This window comes from Eimeria necatrix, genomic scaffold (assembly GCF_000499385.1).
Source record: "Eimeria necatrix Houghton genomic scaffold, Enh_scaff381, whole genome shotgun sequence".
NCBI lineage: Eukaryota > Apicomplexa > Conoidasida > Eucoccidiorida > Eimeriidae > Eimeria > Eimeria necatrix.
The window spans coordinates 1-20,956 of NW_013654286.1; the positions used below are offsets into that span (position 1 = coordinate 1).

The 20,956-nt window shown below is 54.1% G+C and overlaps 5 protein-coding genes across 5 annotated transcripts; 3 read left to right on the forward strand and 2 right to left on the reverse strand.

Moving 5' to 3' along the window:
- Positions 1–619: 619 nt before the first annotated feature.
- ENH_00049040 (PKS-NRPS hybrid, related) lies at positions 620–6,091 on the forward strand (the record flags this gene model as incomplete). The annotated part of the gene is made up of 4 exons (XM_013581218.1): positions 620–3,790; positions 4,027–5,292; positions 5,411–5,553; positions 5,848–6,091. 4 exons carry the CDS (start codon positions 620–622, stop codon positions 6,089–6,091), a joined length of 4,824 nt encoding a protein of 1,607 aa, XP_013436672.1.
- A 3,170-nt stretch (positions 6,092–9,261) lies between these two features.
- Positions 9,262–12,537, forward strand: ENH_00049050 (hypothetical protein, conserved; the record flags this gene model as incomplete). Its single annotated transcript, XM_013581219.1, has 3 exons — positions 9,262–11,440; positions 12,005–12,204; positions 12,469–12,537. The coding sequence occupies 3 exons, from the start codon at positions 9,262–9,264 to the stop codon at positions 12,535–12,537; spliced, it is 2,448 nt and encodes an 815-aa protein (XP_013436673.1).
- A 526-nt stretch (positions 12,538–13,063) lies between these two features.
- Positions 13,064–15,187, reverse strand: ENH_00049060 (syntaxin family protein, putative; the record flags this gene model as incomplete). Its single annotated transcript, XM_013581220.1, has 7 exons — positions 13,064–13,140; positions 13,380–13,433; positions 13,752–13,896; positions 14,049–14,132; positions 14,240–14,426; positions 14,736–14,819; positions 15,144–15,187. The coding sequence occupies 7 exons, from the start codon at positions 15,185–15,187 to the stop codon at positions 13,064–13,066; spliced, it is 675 nt and encodes a 224-aa protein (XP_013436674.1).
- Positions 15,188–16,635: 1,448 nt separating this feature from the next.
- Positions 16,636–18,240, reverse strand: ENH_00049070 (ribosomal protein L23a, putative; the record flags this gene model as incomplete). Its single annotated transcript, XM_013581221.1, has 4 exons — positions 16,636–16,750; positions 17,074–17,337; positions 17,637–17,763; positions 18,222–18,240. 4 exons carry the CDS (start codon positions 18,238–18,240, stop codon positions 16,636–16,638), a joined length of 525 nt encoding a protein of 174 aa, XP_013436675.1.
- A 619-nt stretch (positions 18,241–18,859) lies between these two features.
- On the forward strand, positions 18,860–20,493 carry ENH_00049080 (Peptidyl-prolyl cis-trans isomerase E , related; the record flags this gene model as incomplete). The annotated part of the gene is made up of 5 exons (XM_013581222.1): positions 18,860–18,976; positions 19,191–19,245; positions 19,537–19,613; positions 19,855–19,960; positions 20,201–20,493. 5 exons carry the CDS (start codon positions 18,860–18,862, stop codon positions 20,491–20,493), a joined length of 648 nt encoding a protein of 215 aa, XP_013436676.1.
- Between the last annotated feature and the right edge of the window lie 463 nt (positions 20,494–20,956).

Consider the following 20,956-nt stretch of genomic DNA (forward strand, 5'->3'; position numbering starts at 1 on the left):
TCTTAAAAGAAATTTCTGTTTTTGTCGACCTCCGATCGACGGTTCGTGGGCGAATGCTTGACCCATCAGAGCCTCAAGATCCACATTATTGGGGCGGGCAGCTTACGCTGCCTGTCAGGTTTAGGGAAGCTGTTATGGCAGCAGTTGAGTCATGCGGTTTGGATCACATTGTCTTTGTAGAGATAGGGCCTCAGCGTACGCTTGTTAATCTTGCGAGCCGAATTCTCCTGAACCAAAAATCTCTAGACACAAAATACTTTGAGATGTCAGGGCCTAATCAAAGCTTGGAGTCCCATTCTGAACTTGAAATTCGCCTTCAGCAGATATGCAATTCAGCCGAAACGCATTCTGCATGCTCCTGGAACCACAAGTAAGACAACGCATATTGTCCTTTTCTCAAAATTCTTCATAGTAATCAAAGCAATATAGCTTGATAGACTTCCCTTTTACAAGGACTTCGTGCGGAACAAAATCATGCGACTTCGCAGTTTTTGCGGTGTTTGATTCTCTCAGGAGGTTCCCCTTTCCATTTGAATCGACCAAAAATACATACAATCGAGCTAGTGCTGATTCAGCCGTAGAGAAGGAGCTTCAAGCGTTCCCAGGGCCGCTCTGGAAAATGACATGGAGAGATGTGATTTCTCAGGAATCATGCAGCGCTCTTGCCGAGCGAGCACGGAACTGGTTGTTTTGTGGCGTCCCAAAAGAACATCTTTCTACTTTCCAAAGTCTCCTTGAATCTTTAAATATCAAAGATGCCGAAATCGCAGAAGCCTTCAGCATCCAACAAGTATCATCTCTTCCCCGTTTGCCCTCTGGACGCGTTGCAGAGGGAGTGATATTCGTGGGTGGCCTGTGGGGCTCTCATTCAAGCACAGCATGTCTTGATGATCTTAGGAACATACTCCTTGCATACATCAAGTCGGCAGAAGACGATGCATTCCTTTGCCCTCCCTTATGTGTGGTTACTAGGTGCAGCAACAGTGCTTTTGGAGTTCCCACTGATGTCGACTCCAGCAAGCATGGTACCGATTTCCACATAAGGCACGCAGGGCTACTGGGAATGTGTCGCACTTGTCGGCTCGAAGTTCAGAGGTTCTGCAAGAAGCCATTTACGCTGTTGTATGTAAATGTTGAAGAAGCATCTGTAGAATTTCTGGGAAGGGCTTGTGGCTGGATTGGGGCACAGTTTGAGTTATTGAGCCACAATTCCCCTGCTTTAGTCGAGGAAGATGTCATCATCACGAGCACGACTTACATGGTTCCCCGCCTAGTACAAGTCCCCACTAGCCAAGCACAAGATAGAGTACCACCTTCTGGAGCGAAAGCTTACCTAATTACTGGCGGTACTGGAGGATTGGGTCTAAGTGCTGCAGAGTGGCTACTGAAGCAAGGAGCAGGCTTAGTTGTCCTCCTATCGAGAACTGGGAAACCTGCCGGTGCACTATTGCAAACGGCGGCTTGGAGGGCTATAGAGGAAGGAATTCATGCAAAACGGGTTGAAATTATGCCTTGCGATGTGGCAAATTTTCAAGCTGTACACGGCATCCTCTCTAAAGTCCACCAAAATGTCCCCATTGGAGGAATATTTCACTGTGCTGGCATCGAGGGCGAGGCTAGCCTTCAAGACTCGAATCTGCAAAGCATCGAATACGTGTACCAACCTAAAGTGAGTGGAGCGTGGAACCTACACCTTGCTTGCCAGCAGTTAAACTTGGAAACTAGCCTTGATATGTTCGTTCTTTTTTCCTCTATATCAGCTCTGCCCGGAAATGACGCTCTGGCGACTTATGCTGCTGCCAATGCATTTTTGGATTCGATGGCATGTTGGCGCAAATCCCAAGGGCTCCAGGCTCAAAGCATTCAGTGGGGGCCCTGGAATGATGTTGGCATGGTCACAAGAAACAAAAAGCTTGAGAGGGTATTCGAGTCACGTGGAATTAAGCCGTTCATGCCTGCAGACGGTGTAAAAGTCATGGAACTGGCTCTGCGGATGAAAGAACCATGTTTATGCGCCTTGAATGTAAATTGGAAGAAATATTTACGAGCATTTGGCCAGTCAGTTCCACAAGCGTTCATAGAAATGGGGTTGGAGAAGATGGGTCCTTCTTCGGGCCACGAAATAGATAATCATTCGAGGGAATCCATTGAGTCCACAGTTCTTGAAGCCGCAAAGGCATTGGTTGGTGAAGAACGAAATATCAGCGCAGAGACACGCCTAGACGAGCTTGGGCTTGATTCCTTGGGGTCTGTTGAACTTCGAAATATTATTCAGGAAAAGCTCTCAACGAGCTTACCAGCCTCTCTGCTTCTGGAGTATGGAACTCTAGGTGAAGTTATTGAGTACATATCAGAATGCCTCCATAGCCAGCTGCCCACTAGTTCCATAAGTCGCCCATCAGCTGCAAGGCCGCTTCCCTCAGCGGAACTAGAAGGGTTTGCTGTAATCGGCATGGGGTGTCGGCTCCCAGGAAAGAGCAATTCACCTGAAGAGTTCTGGAGCATGTTGGTCGCTGGGACGGATTGTGTGCAAGATATTCCGTGGCAACGGTTCAACATTGAGCCTCTCTTTGATCCAGATCCTGAAGAAAACAAGTGCTATGTAAGGGAGGCTGCATTGCTGGATAACGCTCACCTGTTTGACAATGAGTTTTTCCGAATGAGTGAAAGCCAAGCGAGAAATATTGATCCTCAGCAGCGCGTATTACTGGAAGTGGCTTACGAGACATTTGTCGACGCAGAATATCGGCAAGAAGACGTCAAGGGCCAAGACATTGGAGTCTTTTGTGCAACTTACACAAATGAATATCAACTGTCTAGTCTAACCAAGGGGGAAAATGGTATTCTCGCAATCGGGGAAGGCTCAGACGGTGGCGTTCCCCGGTTGGGTGAAGCTTCCGGCTACCCTGAGCCTGGTGGACTGATGTGCCTAATTCCCAATAGAATATCGTACTCTCTTGGCCTAATTGGACCCAGCTTAGGAGTTGACACTGCATGCGCATCCGGTCTTGTGGCCTTGGACACGGCAATTATGAAGCTGAGACTCTCAGCGTGCTCAAAAGCGTTTGTTGGTGCGGTGAGCCTGATCCTGGTTCCCTGCTTTTTCCTAGGTGGCAGTAAGACGCGTCAATTTTCGAAGTCTGGGAGGTGTCGCACATTTGATGCTGCAGCAGATGGCCTTGTACGTGGTGAAGGGGCTGCTGGTATTCTCCTTGCACCTTTAGCGACTGCAAGGCGTGAGTCAAAGTTCGTGCATGCTGTTGTGCGAGGCTCGGCAATATCGCACTATGGGCAGGGTGCGCGTCTGACGGCTCCAAACAGCAGAGCCCTTACACGGGTTCTTAAGTTGGCGCTGGAGGATGGCAAAGTAGATCAGTCCATGGTCAGGTGCTACGAGGCACACGGCACGGCTACCGTTCTCGGGGACATTATAGAAATGAATGCGCTTAAACAAGTGTTTGAGGACAGACCAAAAGAGGCTCCGCTTATCGTAGGCAGCGCCCACAACAATATCGGGCACCTAGATTCTGCCGCAGCTCTCGTTGCGTTTATGAAAACCGTACTTACTTTGAAGCATCGCTATGTCCCACCGAACATCCAATTCAAGAAGATGCATCCAGATATTGGCGCTTTCGACAGAACCAGAATAATTTACACTCGTGAAGGCCAAACTATTCACACTTCCGATAACCAAACGAGGATTTTCGGAGCAAATCTTGCCTACGGTCTAGGTGGCACAGTGGTCGCGTCGATCACAGAAGAGGGTGACGATCCTACAATGGCACCAAAGGTAAGCTGCCATGGCGCCATCGTTGGTTGGTTCTACTAAGACAATTGTGAGTTCGATTAGTGTGGCGAAATTTTCATTTGTGGCTGCACTATGCTATTGAAGAAGCTGCATTATTGAGTGGCAGGAGAGTATCCGGACAGGGGTAAGAGCAGAGCACAGCTGTGCAGAGTCTGTCATGATTTTGGATGCTGATTCAGCAATTCGAGCTTCAAGTGCATACTGTGCTTGTGCGTTAGGTTACGCGCCATGTGTGGAAGCACAACTCGTTTCCACTCGATTCACAGAAGTTCGTCTTCTTACTGGGTGCAGCAGCGCTGCTGGCCCAAGATCGGAAGCAGACTCCTAGGGATGATGTTGCCTACCTGGTGGATCGCATTTGCAAGGATATGCTTAACAGGCATAATTTAGTATCATTGAAGCCATGCACACCTCCTAATATCGTGTCCGAGATATTTTTGACGGGAGCTACGGGCCTTACTGGAAGCCGAATTTTGTTTAGCTTGCTAGAGCAGAGGATCGATTGCGGAAAGGGAGCCCAAAGTCGATTTCCCCGCATCTACTGTCTGGTTCAAGCTCGCGACCGAATGCATGCGATGTATCGTATCATCGATGCTGCTGTGGGGAGGGGCCAGAAATGGAAAGCCCGCTTTTTTGAGCAAATCGTGCCGGTTGTTGGAGACTTGAAAGCTCCCAGGATGGGCCTATCCTCGAAAACATTTGAAACACTGGCTACTAGGGTTGAGGCGGTGTATCATGCTGCAAGGGTTGTAGACTTTGCGCAGCCGTATGAGAAGATCCGAAAAGCTAATGTCCTTTCGCTCCTGCCCCTAATAGAGCTATGCACCACAGGAATAGCTAAGCACTTCCACGTTTTATCAGACTTCGCGGCTCACATTCAGTACTTCGGAGCATTCGCTGGGGACCTAAACGTGTCTTTACCAGAGAAACTCTCCGTGCCTGACGACCTGGTAGGCAGAATGGAAAATCAAATGCCAGCGAGCATTATCGGTTATCCGTGGGCAAGATGGGCTGTAGAGGAGGTACTTTCGAAGTGTCAACAACGGCTGGACGAGCTAAAGAAGTCTGCAACAGGAAGTTCTCACGATATCGAGAACAAGTTCGCCTTCACAGTGTACAGAATACCAAACTCAGCAGTGTACTTCAACAATGGTAGAATCGAGTTCTCAAATTCTTTCTTTGCAATTTCAATGGCTGCATTGCAAGAGGGTATCGTTCCCCCAGGCGTTTTGCCAGTAGGGCCCCCCTTTTTAACTACTCCCATTGATATATCAGCAGACATTTTAGTTGACATTTCAAGGTGTCCTGAACGCCCCACCGTCATCCACATCGTCAACCCCACTGGAGTTCGACGGTCAGCGATTATTCAAGCACTCCAAAGCTTTGGCATTCCATTCCGGGAGTCATGCGAGGATGAACTTCTTCGGGGAATCGAGAAGAATCAAAACGGCTCCTGCGCTTACTCGCTGCTCCCTGTAATGCGCGTAAGTTAACCTTTGTATAATGGAAGGGTGCAATAAGGTTATATGTGGTTCGCGAAATAATATTTCTGGCTTGCGTGACTCCACAACTGTTCGATATTGCTATTGTTCGATTTTTCAGTTCTGGAGACGCTACTGGTTTTCTGAAGACCTGGATAGGGAGGCCTTTCCAATTGAGACGGCAAACTTGGAAGCCTGCCTTCCCAATGCTTTGAAACGATTCCCGAGCGCCAGGGAAACTTGGACAAGGATGCTAGCCTACTGGTAAGGTGGCTACATGCAGGTACTATAGAAAAGATGCCTTCAGATGCAGATACATTTGCGTGTAGACATTTTCTTTGGCGGCACTTAAAATCTAGGCATTCAGGGGTATTTTCGGAACTTGAACAATGAGTTTGCTAGATGTCGAAAGTGCATATCATACATAGCCTTTCCGAATGAATCTTTGCTAAAACTGTAAAGAAACATAAGCTGAAAAACAATCTGCATTAATGGGGGCGATCTTCCACAGTACATTCGTTTGAAAGCCTTGACGCTCGCGATGTGATATTGTTTCAGCTTGGCGAATTACCATCTCGTTAGGGACCCCTATGACGCCATCTTGCCTAATGAATTCCTTCGTATTGTTGGAGCCTCCATTCTTTCCGCAGCGTCATTTAAAGAGCTTTCTAGCTGCACTCAGGAGATGCTAAAGTCTGCACTCCATGGCAAAGGAAATGATGAAATTGAGCATGCTCTAGATTGGGAGAAGGCGCAGTTCTTATCCGGCCTATCTTCTAAATTTCTTCCTATATCGGAATGAAGCTTTCTACTGATCTAATTTGAATTGCAGAAAACTAGCATCTATGTCACGGAAAAACGTTATTTCCACAAGTCTGCAAACGCTTCACGACTTCAGCGCCCCCTTTGCAGCACGGTGGCGTAGTTTCTTCGGCCTTATTTGATGTTCAATGCGCTTTACCAATTGAACTCATGCAAGTTTTAGTAAGCTCATGAACTCGGCGTGGACTGGGAGGTGCATCTAGCACAATTTTCAGAATAAAAAGTTGCAAGGTCAGCGTGCCTTTTACCACAACTCGGCACGTCCTTCGCGTTTGATGGATACGCTGCCCGTTATGTGCCGAGCACTTTCTACATAGAAAATACTTTCAGGGAGCAGAGGATACGAAGAATACAGGAGAGCTCTTCAGACTGACAGGTCAAGAAGCACGGACTTTTGCAGCTTGCTTGGCCAGCTCCTTCAGTGCCTTTGATGCTGCCAGTAATCGTATCCTTACCAAAACTTGAAAAAAAAGCGAACAGTACTGTCTCCTGCCCTCGCTTCCGCATGGGGCATTCGGCTATCCCATGTCGTGTATATTGAAAGCCACCCTACATGAATGCCAGAGACATATTGCTGGAAGCTGCAAACTAGCATCTAAGTGCCCTCGTTGTCATCTGTGAATCGTCATTGTCGTGGTCGTGAGGCCGCACACCGACTTGTGAGCTTGCTGGGTGTTCCGTACTCTCCGCTGCTACGGCAGCTTCAAAATAAGTCCAAAACGAGTATGACATCATCGCTAATATTCATTACAGCGCACAAGCTGGGAAAAACCAGAAATTTTCTGCGATGCCCGTACCTACATTAGGGAGAGTTAACAAACTGAAACAGCGAAGGGCGAAGCAGCCTGCTAAGGCTTGGGATACAGCTTCTCTTGTATACACGCCATATAGTCGTCATAACAGGTTCCTAAAACGCCATAACCTATTGCTTCAAATTCAACCCTTAGTCAGGCGTGACCTTCCGCTGTGGCAGGGAAGGATGTCACTGACTTTATACCCAGAGCCCTTCTTCAACTTCGTCACAAAATTGAGCTCACGAACGGGAACTGTTTGGACCCGGATTTAAATGCAGTCTGTGTTGGGCCTTTTTCATAAACTGCTCTTTCTAGGAACATGCGGCTTCCAAACAAGCACGATACATACACAGTCAGCAAGCACCTGTTGTACTATTGCTCTTCCCTTGTATCACTTGAGCCAAATTCTTGCTGCATGCTTGTTTCATTGTCAGTGGACGAAAATGATTTGCTTCTTTCTCGATATCACATTAATTAGACCAATGCCAGGCGAATGTTAAAGGCCCGGCATAGGTATACTTCACAAGGTCCAGTATTCCGAGTTTGTTTGTGGGCAACTACGCTGCAATCTCTAAGGAAACGCAACCCTATCCACTATTCATATTTGAAGCTTCTCATGCGAAGGTTTGCACGATACCAATTACAAGCCATGCAGTTTTCGTTTCAAAAGAGCTTTCAGCGGTAGCTGGACAGCACCACAGTGGCCTTCGTCTTGCACAAAAAGCGCGGACCAACAGGCCCTGTACGTTTAGTGTATTAAACAAACGTTTCTTTTCTGAATTGCTTAAATACACTGGAAGGGAATGGACCACGGTCATTAAGCCATTCGCTCCCTCAGTCCTCATTGGACATGCTAGACAATGCCGAGCTGAGACTGGTTTTTGCTTTGTCGGCCAAGTATAGGCTTCAAAGCATTACGCCCGCTATCGCCTGCCTCCCAGGTGCCTCTAGGCAGAAGACGGTTGAATTTTCATAGCAGCTTTCTACAAGGATTAGATTGGGTACATCTGGACGAGCGCTGTAGCCAACACAGCAATTGAACAACGTAAACCTGGAGGTTATGCTGCGACAAAACCGCTACCTTTTTCAGGGGGCACGAAGGAGCCATCAGCCACTTGGATGACCTCACTTCTGTCATATGCAGAGGCTTGTGCTCAAGTACAGGCGTGCTTGAAGACACTGCCCACCAGCATAAAATCCGATCAATATGGGTGAGGTGACTCCCGTGGAACAGATAGTTGTCCGTTGCCTAACACGAAATGGAATACTAGCATGGACCACACACTGCGTTGTTTCAGGTGGGTTAGATCTCTAGCCAGTGCTTGCTCATTATTTGTTCTTTCCACCTGGCGTGAAGCTGTGCATGAGGTGACAACGGAAATATTCCATGATGGCGGGCAACAACAAATGCACTTGTTTGGCTTTGAGTGTCAAATAGAACATCTTCAGCTTGCTTCAATCTTGGAGGAAATTCCCGATGGAATCTCGCTGCAGTGTACTGCGCTGTGCCCACACCCGTAGCTTCACAATGGCCTGCTACGGGTTGTGGGTACAGCCTAGAACAGCACTCCAACGCCCTGATGCAGCCCAACACGCTCTTAACGCCGCGTAGAAGACATGCGACAAAAGCTGCATCGTACAAGACCTTTGAATGGATGGAATAAGGAAAACATAGCCAAGGTTGGCCACAAAGGAGCTCGGTAGAAGGTAAGGCAGGAGGGGTGGTGTTCTGGGTCGGTCGGGGGCGCCGCAGACTCCTGCGCGGCGGAAGTTACAAGCTTGAAAGAAGTAGTAGCTCTTTAGAAATTTCAAATGAATGTTGTTACGGCGGCATGCTGCTGCAAAGTCGATTCTTTGAGGGCTTTTGTCGTTGCTGTCGCCGAAAGTTAACACTGCAGGGGGCCGAGTGGGCACTGTTTAATCCGTTGTCGCGCACGCGTTTCCTTCTTTCTGTTTATTTCAGCATACAGAGTAGCAATATTTTGGTTTCTTTCACCTACACCGATCCAGGTACACCAGGGCCCTCATTACGGGTCTGCTTATCGCTACCTAGGGTGCAGGTAACCAACTGACCGATTCCGTAGTCGTACTGTCTGTCTCTCTTTGGCGCCAGTTTCTCTCCTTTTGGAGCCTTCTGTGGCCAGCAGCAGCCGTTTGGAGCCTGCTGCAGTCTGCTGCAGCCCGCTGTGCCCCTCTGCTCCCCCCACAGTTCGTTGCAGCTTGCTGCAGCCTGTTGCGGTTTGCTGCTGCTTGCTTCAGCGCGTTTTTGCCTGCTGCAGCGTGCTTCACTTCGCCAGGGTCAGCCACAGCTTTTGCTGCGGGACAATTCCCTCCAAACCCGAAACCAGGCTGGCCTATGCGCGAGGCCGGAGGGACCCCCAGCCGCGGACTCAGTGCTCTTTCTAGCAGCTTGGCTCCCTCTGTACAACTTGCTAGTCAAGACTTGTGCTGCTCTAATGTTCCTGGCTCTTGTTCAGAACTTGGCAGGGCCCCGGCGATGCGCAGGCCGCAGTGGGCTTGCCCAGTCCACGGAAGCAGCCCGCTGCCTGCAGTAGCAGCAGCAGCAGCAGCAGCAACGGGAGCAGCAGCAGCAGCTTCCCCACCTGAAGAAGACCCCGACACAACTGCTGCACTCGCAAGGGCATGTTGCTGCTCGCAGCCATTTGAACAAGGCCAGCTGCATGCGCAGCTGGAGCGTGGAGTGCAGCAGCAGCTGCAGCAGCGGCAGCAACAGCACATGTCGGACTCCGCAGAAGTGCACTGTGGTGCCACGAATGTCTGCTGCACTTGCAGCCAGACTCAAAGCAGCAGCGCCGGCTGCGCCGCTGCTGCTGCTGCTGCTGCTGCTGCTGCTGCTGGGCCGCAGCACAAGAGGCCTCTGAGCAGCTGCACCGGGCTGCATGCAAGATGCCGCCTCCCCCACAGAAGCTGGGGCCGAAGCAAAAGCAGCAGCAGCGGCACGATTGCCAGAAGCAGCAGATCTGCAGCAGCTAAGGACTCTGCTGCTGCAGTGCAGCACGGGACAGCACGCAGAAGAGCAGCAAGTGCAGCGTGTGCAGCACCCTTGCGGCCAGCTGCTGCAGCAGTGCCCCCACCTGCTGATGGCAGCAGCAGCTGCTGCGTGGACTGCTGCTCTGCTTCTACACCGGGGCAGTCTGTTGCTGCTGCTCCTTTAGAGCTGCCCGGAGAGCCCCCAGTATCTACCGAGGAGGCAGCTGCTGAAGCAGCAGCAGCAGCAACAGCAGCAGCAACAGCCGCAGCACCTTTGTCAGCAGCCGCATCACTTGCACAAGCCGCACCTGCAGCAGTGGCAACAGCATCGGAACCGGCAGCAGCAGTAACAGCACAAGCAGCAGCAGCAGCAGCAGCAGCAGCAGCACCCACGGCACAGCAGCCGGACGCTGCTCCACAGACTGCCAGTTTTGTGTCTTTTGCACAAAGGCCTGAAGTCGAAGCCCGGCGAACGCCTGCAGCAGCAGCAGCAGCAGCAGCAGCAACTGCTGCGGCGCTGAGAGAAGACGGGCAACGGCAAGCCTTGGGGGGTTGGCAGGTGCCTCTGAGCCTTCCTGTGCCGCTGTTTCTGGCTCCTGTGTCGTACACGAAGCGTGTGAAGGCAGCAGCTGTTGCTGCTGCTGCTGCTGCTGCGGAAGCTGCAGCAGCTTTTGCTGCAGGGGCCTCGGAGTCGGCGGCAGCAGCTGCGGCAGCTGCTGCAGCGGCAGCAGCCAGGGGATCCAGAAGCAAACGATTTCATTTGGAGGATGCGGTGTTGCTGCTGCAGTTGGCATTTGACCTGCAGCAACACTCCGTGCTGCTGCCGACGCTGCACGTCGTGGGCTCGGATGGGATGCCCGCAGGTCTGAAGCCCTGTGGGGCCCTTCTGTGCAGCGGCCGCAGCCGCAACAGCAGCAGCAGCAGCAGCAGCAGCAGCAGCAACAGACGCGCCAGTCGCTTCAGCTGCGGTGCGCGAACGCTCTCTGCTGCTTCTGCTGCTGCAGCAGAACGCATGAGGCTCCAACAGACCGTAGAGGCCATTGAGCCTGGCTGCACTGAAGTGCTGCTGCCGCACTTGCCTGTCATTACACCTGAAGAGCTGCAGCAGCTGCATGCAGCAGCAATTCGCCTCTATGGTGAAGGGATGGTCCCGTCCTTTTGGCAGCAGCAGCTTTTTTTGAATCAACAGCAGCTGGGACAGAACTACGCGCAGCAACATCTGCTGCACCAGCTCCAGCAGCTGCAGCTCCAGCAACCCCACCAGTGGCAGCTGCAGCAACGGTGGCAGCGGCAGCAGCAGTGGCAGCTACAGCAGCAGAGGCCGCAGCAGCACTGGCAAATGCAGCAGCGGTGGCAGCAGCACCAGCAGACGCCCCCCAACAACGCAGTACGGCCGAGCCCAAGATCCATGAACGTGAAGGCCTCCAAAAGGCAGTGGCAGCAGAAGCAGCAGAAGCAGCAGCAACAGCAGCTGCAGCAGCAGCAACATAGATTTTCTTCTGGAACTGCTCGGCACAACTACCGGCGCTCAACAACAAATCTGTGTGCGTCTGCTACCACAGCAGCAGATGCTGTTCCAGCTGCTGCTGCTGTGGCTCCTGCTGCTGCAGCTTCTGCTGCAGCAACTGAGACTCCAGCTGCTACGGAAGTTGCGGCAGTTGATGCAGCGACTGCTGCTGCAGCACAACAGGGAGCTGCTAATGGTTCTAGGCGACAGGCGGGCTCGAAAAAGACTCGACGTTCCGCTGCAGTAGCAGCAGCTGCTGCAGCAGCACCCCCGCGCACTGAAGCTGCTGCTGCCCGCCGCAAAGCGTTCAGGGGCCTGTGCGCTGCTTTGGGCTTTATGGCAGGTGCTTTGCTTGAGGAAAATGCCAGCAGCAGCGCAGCAGCAGGAGCAGCAGGCAGCCCAGGGGACGGGGAAGCAACGCACAGCAGCAGTAGCAGCAGTAGCACCGGCGGCAACAGCAACAGCAACAGTAGCAGTGTCCGCAGCAGCAGAAGCAGCAGTATCCGCGGCAGCAGCACCAGCAGCGGCTGCAGCGACAATGCTGTGTTGGCCAACAACGCGGGAGAACGCTTGTGCAGCGAGAGCGCTGTACGCTCTGCAGCACAGCACGATGCAGTTGTGGACAGCAGCAGCAGCAGCAGCAGCAGCAGCAGCAGCAGCAGCGACGGCGCAGTGGATGCACACCGTGTGTCTGCTGCGCCCAGCCGCACCCTTCCGCAGGCGGGCCGGAGCTGCAGCAGAGAAAGTCTTGCCGTGTCGCCGGGGGCCTCCGGGGTCAGCAGCCCCGAGGGCCCCTCATGGGTAAACGGGGGCCTCGCAGCAGCAGATAGCGCAGGCCCGTAACATTTCTGTTTTTTTCCGAGCATTTCCGTACAGAGGGTTCACGAGGGGCCCACAAAGTGCCCTTCGCATTTGGCCCGCTTGGGGCCCCTGAGAGGGCCCCCCTTCGGGGCCCACAAGAGCCGCTTCTGAAGGGGGCCCCCCGAGGCGAACCCTTTCTTGGGGGCCCCTACGGGACTTGTATAGATGCCCTTACTCAGGGCTGTCCTAGTAGAGGTGGCGCAGTGCCCTTTTGTTTCTGCTTGGTGTCTGTCTACGGCCCTGCTGCGCCCCCTGCAGCAACAGCAGCAGTAGCTGGCCCAGCAGCAGCAAAGCTAGCACCGAATGTCTCAACGGCGGCGTTACAAGTGCCGGCAGCAGTAGCAGCAGTAGAAATGGAAGCAGCTGCTGCTGCAGAAACTTGAAGTCGCAAATTGTAGAGTTTTCCATTGCTGAACGCAGTTGCTCGAATACAGTTCAAGGCCAACTGTGCCTCGATTAAGCTGCGCTGCTAGCATCTAGCTGGCGAAACAGGTAGCTAGCCAGCTAGCCACCTAACTAGCTAGCCAGCTAGCCACCTAACTAGCTAGCTGCTCCCTTCAATTCATTGGAAGCTCGCCCGCAGCCAGCCGCAGCTATCTGCAGGCAACAGCAGCTTGTCTTCGGCATCCAGCTGTCTAGATCCAGCAAGCTGCAGCAAGAACCAGCTAGCTGCAGCTTGACCCAGCTAGCCAAGCCTGCTGTGGCTGGCCCAGAAAGCCGCAGCAAAACCGGCGAGTGAAAGCTAAAGCAGCAGATAGCTTCAGCTAGCCGTGGGCAGCTGCAGCTGCTGCTGGCAGCGCTAAGAAACGATCACCAATATAAACAGACCAAGGGCAATACAAAACAGCCAAATGATGGTCCAGAGCTGGCGCACATCTGAAGTGGACAGAACACCGCATGCAGCAGCAAACAAACGGAAACATGAATCAGCCGCTGCAGATATTGCTGCAGCTAGCTGGCTAGCCGGCCCTGCAGCAGTTGCTCTTTACTCAAATGAAGGAAGCAGCGAAAACATGTGCAGGCTACACCTAGTGCTAGGCAAAGTTTCTGCATGCAGCACTGACAGCAGCAACACTGCAGCAGCGCGGGGCAGCAGCAGCAGCAAGAAAGCCCACCTGAACTGCGGACAACTCTGCTTAGCCGCCTCATGAGAAAGTTCATTTCGCTAGCTGAAAAGGAACCGGCACCCGCAGCCACACAACGAACGCAGCTAGCCACCCCAAAGCCTCTAGCAGCAGCAGCAGCAGCAGCAGCGGAAGGGTCTGCACTAAAGGAGCCACTAGCAGCAGCAGCAGCAACAAAAGAACTGGACTAAAGGAGCCACCAGCGACCTAAGTGAGGGGCGCCGTGACTCTGTTTACTTTGGGTGTGTCAGTCGCCGCAGCAGCTGCAACAGCGCTAGGAACAGCAGCAGCAGCAGCAGCAGCAGCAGCAGCAGCCACGGCGGCAGTCCCAGCAGCAGCAGCAGCACGAGCAGCAGCCTGTACCCTGTCTTTCTACGGCGTCGTCCAAATCCGTCAGCATCTGCTGCTGCGTCTCGAGCTCTTGGTTAATTGTCAGCGCAGTTTCGTGGAGGCGGGAAGCAGCAAGAGCCAACTCATCTAGCTGCTCGTCTTGCTGCTGCACCAAAGTCTGCATGCAGCAGCAGCAGCAGCAAGAAAGCAGACAAAGTTCGTTAAGAATTGGGCTCCAACCAACCCCCACACTGAAGCTGCAGCGTCAGTAACGGCCCCTGCTAAGGCTGCTGCTGCTGCTGCTGCTGCTGCTGCTGCTGCTGCTGCTACCTGCTGCTTCTGCTCGGCCACTTCAAAGAAATCTCCCCGGGCTGTGGGGCCCTCAGCCACCCACAGCTGCGAAGTGCTTGCAGCCTGACAGCAGAAGCAGCAAAAAGAGAGAAAAGGACAGAAGAGTTCACAGCAGCAGCAGCAGCTGCTGCTGCAGTGCAGAGGCAGCAGCAGCAGCACGGGCGTGTCACCTTCACGTCCGCCCGCAGCGCCTCCAGCTGCTGCTGCTGCTGCCGCACAAACTGCCGCCGCCTCTCCAGCTCTTCTGCATGCAGCCCCAAACGCTGCTGGTGTTTTGCTGCAATGGCCACGGCCTTCTCCAGCGCCCGCAGGTCTGCTGCCAGCGCCTCCGAAGAGGAGTCAATCGTACTCTTCAAACTGCAGCAGCAGCAGCAGCAGCAGCAGCAGCAGCAGCAGCAGCAGCGCAGCGGCAGCCGTTATGCATGCGCGCATGCAAGCAGATGTAAGCTCGTCAGTGCATATAAAAGTGGCAAAAACCCCACCCAGGTATATATACATATGTATGCACAAAGATATATTTATTTCTTTATTTATTTATTTATTTATTTATTTATTTATTTATTTATTTATTTATTTATTTATTTAATTTATTTATATTAATGCACGTGCGTTTCGCAAGCTCTGAAGCAGCTTGGGGTGTCTGTACACTGGACTCGCCTGCTGCACTTGGAGGGGTGGCCTCGAGTTTGCAGCTGCTGCTTCCACTCCCTGTGCAGCCGCTGCAGCTCCGAGAAGTTTGCTTCAACTTCGCTGCAAAGAGGCGCAGCAGCAGCAGCAGCAGCTGTTGCAGCAGCAGCAGCAGCAGCAGCTGTTGCAGCAGCAGCAGCAGCTGTTGCAGCGGCAGCAGCAGCAGCTGCAGTAGCAGCAGCAGCTGTTGCAGCGGCAGCAGCAGCAGCAGCAGCAGCAGCAGCAGCTGGCGCAGCAGCAGGGAAACTAAAGGAGCGCCATGTAGGCACTAGAGCTAAGACTTCCGGAGCAAAGAAAATTCCGCAGCAGCAGCTGAAAGGCTCTTTGCTGCGTAAGCAGCTGCTGCTGCTGCGGCTCTTCGACTTGCTGCAGCAGCAACGGACTCACTCTCGGGCAGCGCAAAAGGGGTCCCCCACGCCATTCTCCATCATCTTCAGGGCAGCAGCAGCAGCAGAAGCAGCAGCAGCAGTTATCTATTTCTTTTTGTTTTGCTGCTGCTTCTGGCCATATGCTGCAAACCTCTGGAACTGCTGCCGCTGTGGTGGTTCCGTTTTGCTGCTGCTGCTCCTGCTGCTGCTAGTGTTGCTGCTGCTGCTGCCGTTCCCTCAAGGCAATGCGCATACACGAGCTGCTGCTCTGCTGCTGCTTCCCACCCTGCTGCAGCTCCTCCGGCTGCTGCTGCTGCTGCAGATGGCGCAGCTCACCAAGACAGGGAATGGCGTGTCTTTCTTGAGCAGCAGCAGCAGCAGCAGCAGCAGCGGCAGCTGCTGCTGCTGCTGCGCTCACTGTCGACGCCGCAGCTAAACCCGTCGACTTCCTGGCGTGCAGCAAAAAGTGAAAAGTATGAAAAGTGAAATGCGACTGAGACGGCGAGCCGCCGCGAGTCCTTAATTTCCCTTTTTTTTCTTGTCTCCGCCTCTGAGTCCTTTTTGAAAACATTTATTTGCAAAAAAAAGACAGAATTAGACTCAATTGTCTTTATTTCAAGGCCCAGCTAGCAGCAGAGCAGGCAGCCCTACACAAGACAACAGCGCATGCAGCCCCAGCGCCGCAGCCGACTGCTCCTGCTGCTGCATGCGGACAAATATTGAGTTTAAATCGACAAATAGGCAGCTTTTTCGTCTATATTTAAATTTAAAATATTTTATTTATATCAAATTGCAGAATCCCCGCCAATGGCAGCCAGTAGCGGTGGTCCTGGAGCCGCCCCCTAAGCCTAAGCTAATCAGCTGAGCATTCACTGCAGCCCGGCGCCAAATATTGAACTAATAAATATCAAACTTAGCCTAAATTGCAACCCTTAATCCTTAAATTCTAATTAAAAGCTCTAAAGTACAATCCCCGGCTCAGCTTAGACGAGGAGGGGAAGCTTCAGCAGCAGCAGCAGCTCGCGCTGCTGCTCTCTGCAGCAGAAGGGGCAGCAGCAACAACTCCAGGCCGATCCCTCTTGCCCCTGCTGCTGCGCAGCAGCAGCAGCAAACCAACAAGCCCTCCCCACACGCTGCTGCTTCTACCTTAACTTCTCAGTGCTAATGCTGCTGCTGCGCATGCAACTAAGACAGCAGCAAGTCCATTTCATTCAATTTCTATTTTGGACTTTTGTTCTTTGACTTTTGCTTTTCCAGCGTATCTACAAAGGCAATTGAGCAACACTGGCGTCTGAGGGGACGACTAAATCACTCGATAGTCTTTCCCTGCTGCTGCTGCTAGCTGCGTCGTTGCATGCATAGCAGCAGCAGCAGCAGCAGCAGCAGCACGTCACAGTGCGTTCAAATGATGCCGATCTTGTTGGCCACGTCAAGCGCATCGAACTCGGGGGTGAGACGGACATAAGCCTTCTTCTTTCCGTCGACTCTGCGCAAAAACACAAATCCCAAATTCAAAAAAATGAACTGCAGCAGCAGCAGCAGCAGCAGCAGCAGCACAGCAGCAGCAGCACAGCAGCAGCAGCTGTCCGAAGGCCGACTGGCAAGACAGGGACCGAAATGGCAACTCTGCTCGCTAATAAACCCTCTGTCGTTTTGCGGCTGTTTCCTCTCTCCATGCCCCCGAGAAAAGGCCGAAGCAAAAGGAACAGCCGCAGCAGCAGCAGCAGCAGCAGCAGCAGCAAACTCCACAGCAGCAAAACTTGGGCCGAAGGGCCCGAAGAGGAAGCAAAAAGAGACAAGACCGAAAGGCAAGCTGCTGCAGGTGCACTTCTGCTGCGCTGCAGCGCAGCAGGGGGAGCAAGCGCGGGAAAGCGCCGCTGCTGCGGCGCGGGCGCTGCAGCAGCAGCAGCAACTTGCAGCAGCAGCAGCAGCAGCAGCAGCAGCAGGACCTGATGAGCGTGTTGACCCGCTGGGCCACGACTCCGTAGGTCTCCTTCACTGCTTCTTTGATCCTTCTTTTGCTGGCCCTCGGGTCGCACAAAAAGACCAAAGTGTTTGTTTCTTCTATCTTCTTCATGGCACTTTCTGTTGTCACCGGCTGCTGCAGCACGCGGTACTTGTCGTTGCGCTGCAGCGCAGCAATTGGGTTTGCTGCCCACAAACGCGCCAGCCGCGGCGCCTTCGGCGTCCGCGGCTTCTTCAGAGTCCGCGGCCTGCACAGCAGCAGCAGCAGCAGCAGCAGCAGCAGCGGCGGCGCTGCAGCGGGGCGGCCAGGCAAGCTCGAGCGCAGCGAGGAAGCAGCAGCAGCAGCACCGCTGCAGCGGTGCGCCCGCAGCAGCAGCAGCAGCGCAGCAGGGGCTGCGCGCTGCGCCAAACCGCGCAGCAGCAGCAGCAGCAAGCCGCGCAGCAGCAGCAGCAAGCCGCGCAGCAGCAGCAGCAAGCCGCGCAGCAGCAGCAGCAGAGGCTGGGCTTGTTTTTAAAACATAAAAAGAAAAAGATTTCCGAAATTCACCTGCGAAAGCGCACAGTGTAGCGCGCCTTTGCTGTTGCAGTTCGCCCCGGCTTCCTCAAAGCCTTGGCGACTGCCTGGGCCTTCTTGACCTTCTTCTCAATCGCCGCCTTGGACCCCTTTGCAGGGGCTGCGCAGCCGCACGCACACACCCCACCCACTGCAGCAGCAGCAGCAGCAGCAGCAGCAGCAGCAGCAGCAGCGGCGGCGCTGCTGCAGCGCGGAGCCAGCGCCGCTCGCGGAGCCCGAGCGCAGCCGGCAGCAGCAGCAAATGCAAAGCATTCAGGATGGCATAAGAAGCAAATTCAGGTTGTATTGGATACGCAGCAAGGGCCGCTGCAGCGGTGGCTGCAAACTCCTGTGCTGCATGTGCTGCGGGGTGGGGCCCCAGAGCAGCAGCAGCACAGCAGCAGCAGCAGCCCAGGCATTCGAAACACCATATATATCCGGCATGCGAAAAAACTAATTGCGCATAACATATACTTCAACAGCAAATGTAATGCAGCACGAAGGAGCAGCAGCAGTTGCTGCTGCTGCCGATGCTGCTGCAGCAGCGTGGGGAAGCAGCGGCGGCTCAGGAAGCCTCACCTTTCTCCTTCGGCGCCATCTTTTAAACAAGAAAAATAAAAACCAAAACACGAAAAGGGCAAACCAACAACTGCAACAACAAACCCTCTTCGCAACCTTGAGCTGTTGCTGTTGCTGCAGGGCGCTGCTGCTCCTACTACTGGCTGCTGCTGCTGTGGTAGGCGTGGCTGCTGCTGCTGCTGCTGCATGCACATGCATTCAACGGCGGCTGCTGCCAGCTCCGACTACTGTGTATGTTTCTATGTCTTTTTAATTACTAATTTTATTTAGTTTTAGCTGCTTGTTGCTTTTACACCGAAATTTCCCCTTTGAGACGCCAGCAGCTGCACTATTGCAAGTTGCTGCAGCTGTTGCTGCTGCCGCTGCTGCTTCTTTGCAGGCCACTGCCGAGGCCGTCGATTCGGCCTTGCCTTTGGGGCTCCCAGCAAAATAAGTTTTGCAATTTAGGATTTAATTCATTTTGACTTTTTTTTTCTGCTGCTGGGGAAACCACTGAGCCGCCGCCCTTAGCGGGCTTCGATTTGCAGCTGTTCCCGCTGCTGCTGCAGCTGCAGCTGTGCTGCTGCTGCTGCTGCTGCTGCTGCTGCTGCTGCTGCGACACATCTGCTGCGCTGGTCTGCGCACAGAAAAACGGCCACATGGGGGGGCCAGGGGGGGCCCTGAGGCCCCTGGGGCCCCGCGTGCAGCTGCCAAACCCTCTTGTGTTTCTAGATATTGCTGTTGGCAATCGAAACGCGGGCAGACTCATCTTTCAGGTTTGCTGCTGCTGCTGCTGCTGCTGCTTCTGCTGCTCCTCTCTGTTTTGTTGCTGCTGCTGTTGGCTTCGCTGCCGTTGCAGTTGCCGGTGCAGCTGCGAGCCTGTTGCTGCCACGGACTGCTGCTGTTGCGCTTGCTGCAGCTGTTGCTGCTGCAGCCCATGGGATATTTACATTTGCTGCTGCTGCTTCTGTTTCTGTTGCTGCTGCGCAGCTGTTTGCAGACCAGCTGCCCATCACAGCGGAGAACTTCCGCTGCCTCTGCACTGGTAAGCCCAGCAGCAGCAAAGGCTGCCACTACAGCAGCCCCTGCTGCTGCAGCAGCAGCAGCAGGGGCTGCTGCAGCAGCAGCAGGAAAAGCTGCAGCTATCTCAACAGCAACTAGCGCAGCACACCCGTCTGTGGCACATGCCCGGAAGAGCTTCGAAGCGCCTCACGCACCAGCAGCAGCAGCAGCGGCAGCAGCACCTGCAGCAGCAGCAGCAGCAGCACCTGCAGCAGCACCTGGAGTAGTGCATGGGCTCCTCTGTGCTGCTTTTTGGAGTGTACGTACACTGCAGGAGAGACAGGCCTCGGCTACTACATGCGGCCCAGATGGTACAAAGGGTCTCCTTTCCACCGCATCATTCCCGGCTTTGTGAGTTTGCTGCTGCTGCTGCTGCTGCTGCTGCTGCTGCTGAGCAGCAGCTGCTGCAACAGACGTTTCAGGTTCCTGCAGCAGATTAGAGGTTAGGCGCTGCTTGTGCGTTTGCTGCTGAAGGGAGGCTAGGCTGCGTAGATGGGAGTACTGCAGTGTGCTGAGCAGCAGCAACTGGCCCGGGCGCATCTCCTTGCTGCTGCTGCTGCTGCTGCTGCTGCTGCTGCTGCTGCTTATTCAGATGGCTCAGGGAGGCGACTTTCACAGGGGCGACGGCTACGGCGGCGAAAGTATCTACGGGCAGTTTATGAGAGACGAAAAGTATCTGTATAAGCACTCCAAACGAGGTGAGCAGCAGCAGCAACAGCAGCAGCAGCAGCAGCAGCAAAAGCTGCAGCTGCAGCAGCACGCGTTTCTGCAGACGGCAGCTGCTGCAGCCAGCCGGGGCCGAATTCACTGGCGGGTTCCCGCGCTGAGCCGCGTGCTGCTGCGAGCAGCGCAGCCCGCCTAGCAGCAGCAGCAGCAGCAGCTGGGGTGCTATGCTGCTGCTGCTGCTGCTGCTGCTGCTGCTGCTGCTGCTGCTGCAGGGCTGCTGAGCATGGCGAAGGGCCGGGACCGGCACAGCAGCAGCAGCCAGTTCTTCATCACCTTCCAAGCCTGCCCCTGGCTGGACGGGCAGCACGTGGTCTTCGGGCAGCTGGAAGCAGGCCAAGAGACTTTGCTGCTGATCGAAGCAGCAGGTTCTGCTGCAGGCAAGCCCCGCAAGCCCGTCTCCATCTTCAACTGGTCAGCCTGCTGCTGCTGCTGCTGCTGCTGCTGCTGCGGTGTAGTGTTGCTGCTGCTGCTGCGGTGTAGTGCTGCTGCTGCTGCTGCGGTGTAGTGCTGCTGCTGCTGCTGCGGTGTAGTGTTGCTGCTGCTGCTGCGGTGTAGTGTTGCTGCTGCTGCTGCGGTGTAGTGTTGCTGCTGCTGCTGCGCAGTGTTGCTGCTGCTGACGCTGCGCAGTGTTGCTGCTGCTGTTGCGCCGTGCTGCTACTGCTGCTGCGGATGCTGTGCCGTGCTGTTACTGCTGATGCTGCGCGTGCTGCTGCTGCTGCTGCTGGTTCTGCTGCTGCGACGGGTTGCTGCTGCTGCTGCGCCGTGCTGCTGCTGCTGCTTGCGCATCGGCTGTGCTTGATGCCCGGCGGGATATGCTTTGGTCGCAGAGCACTAGTGCTTTTGCTGCGGCAGCGGCTGCTGCGTCTTTTGCTGCTGCGGCTTCCTTTGCTGCCGTTGCTGCTGCTGCTGCTGCATTTACGGCTTCTGCTGGGGCTGCTGCTGCAGCGGGGAGCTTCAGGCTGATGCAC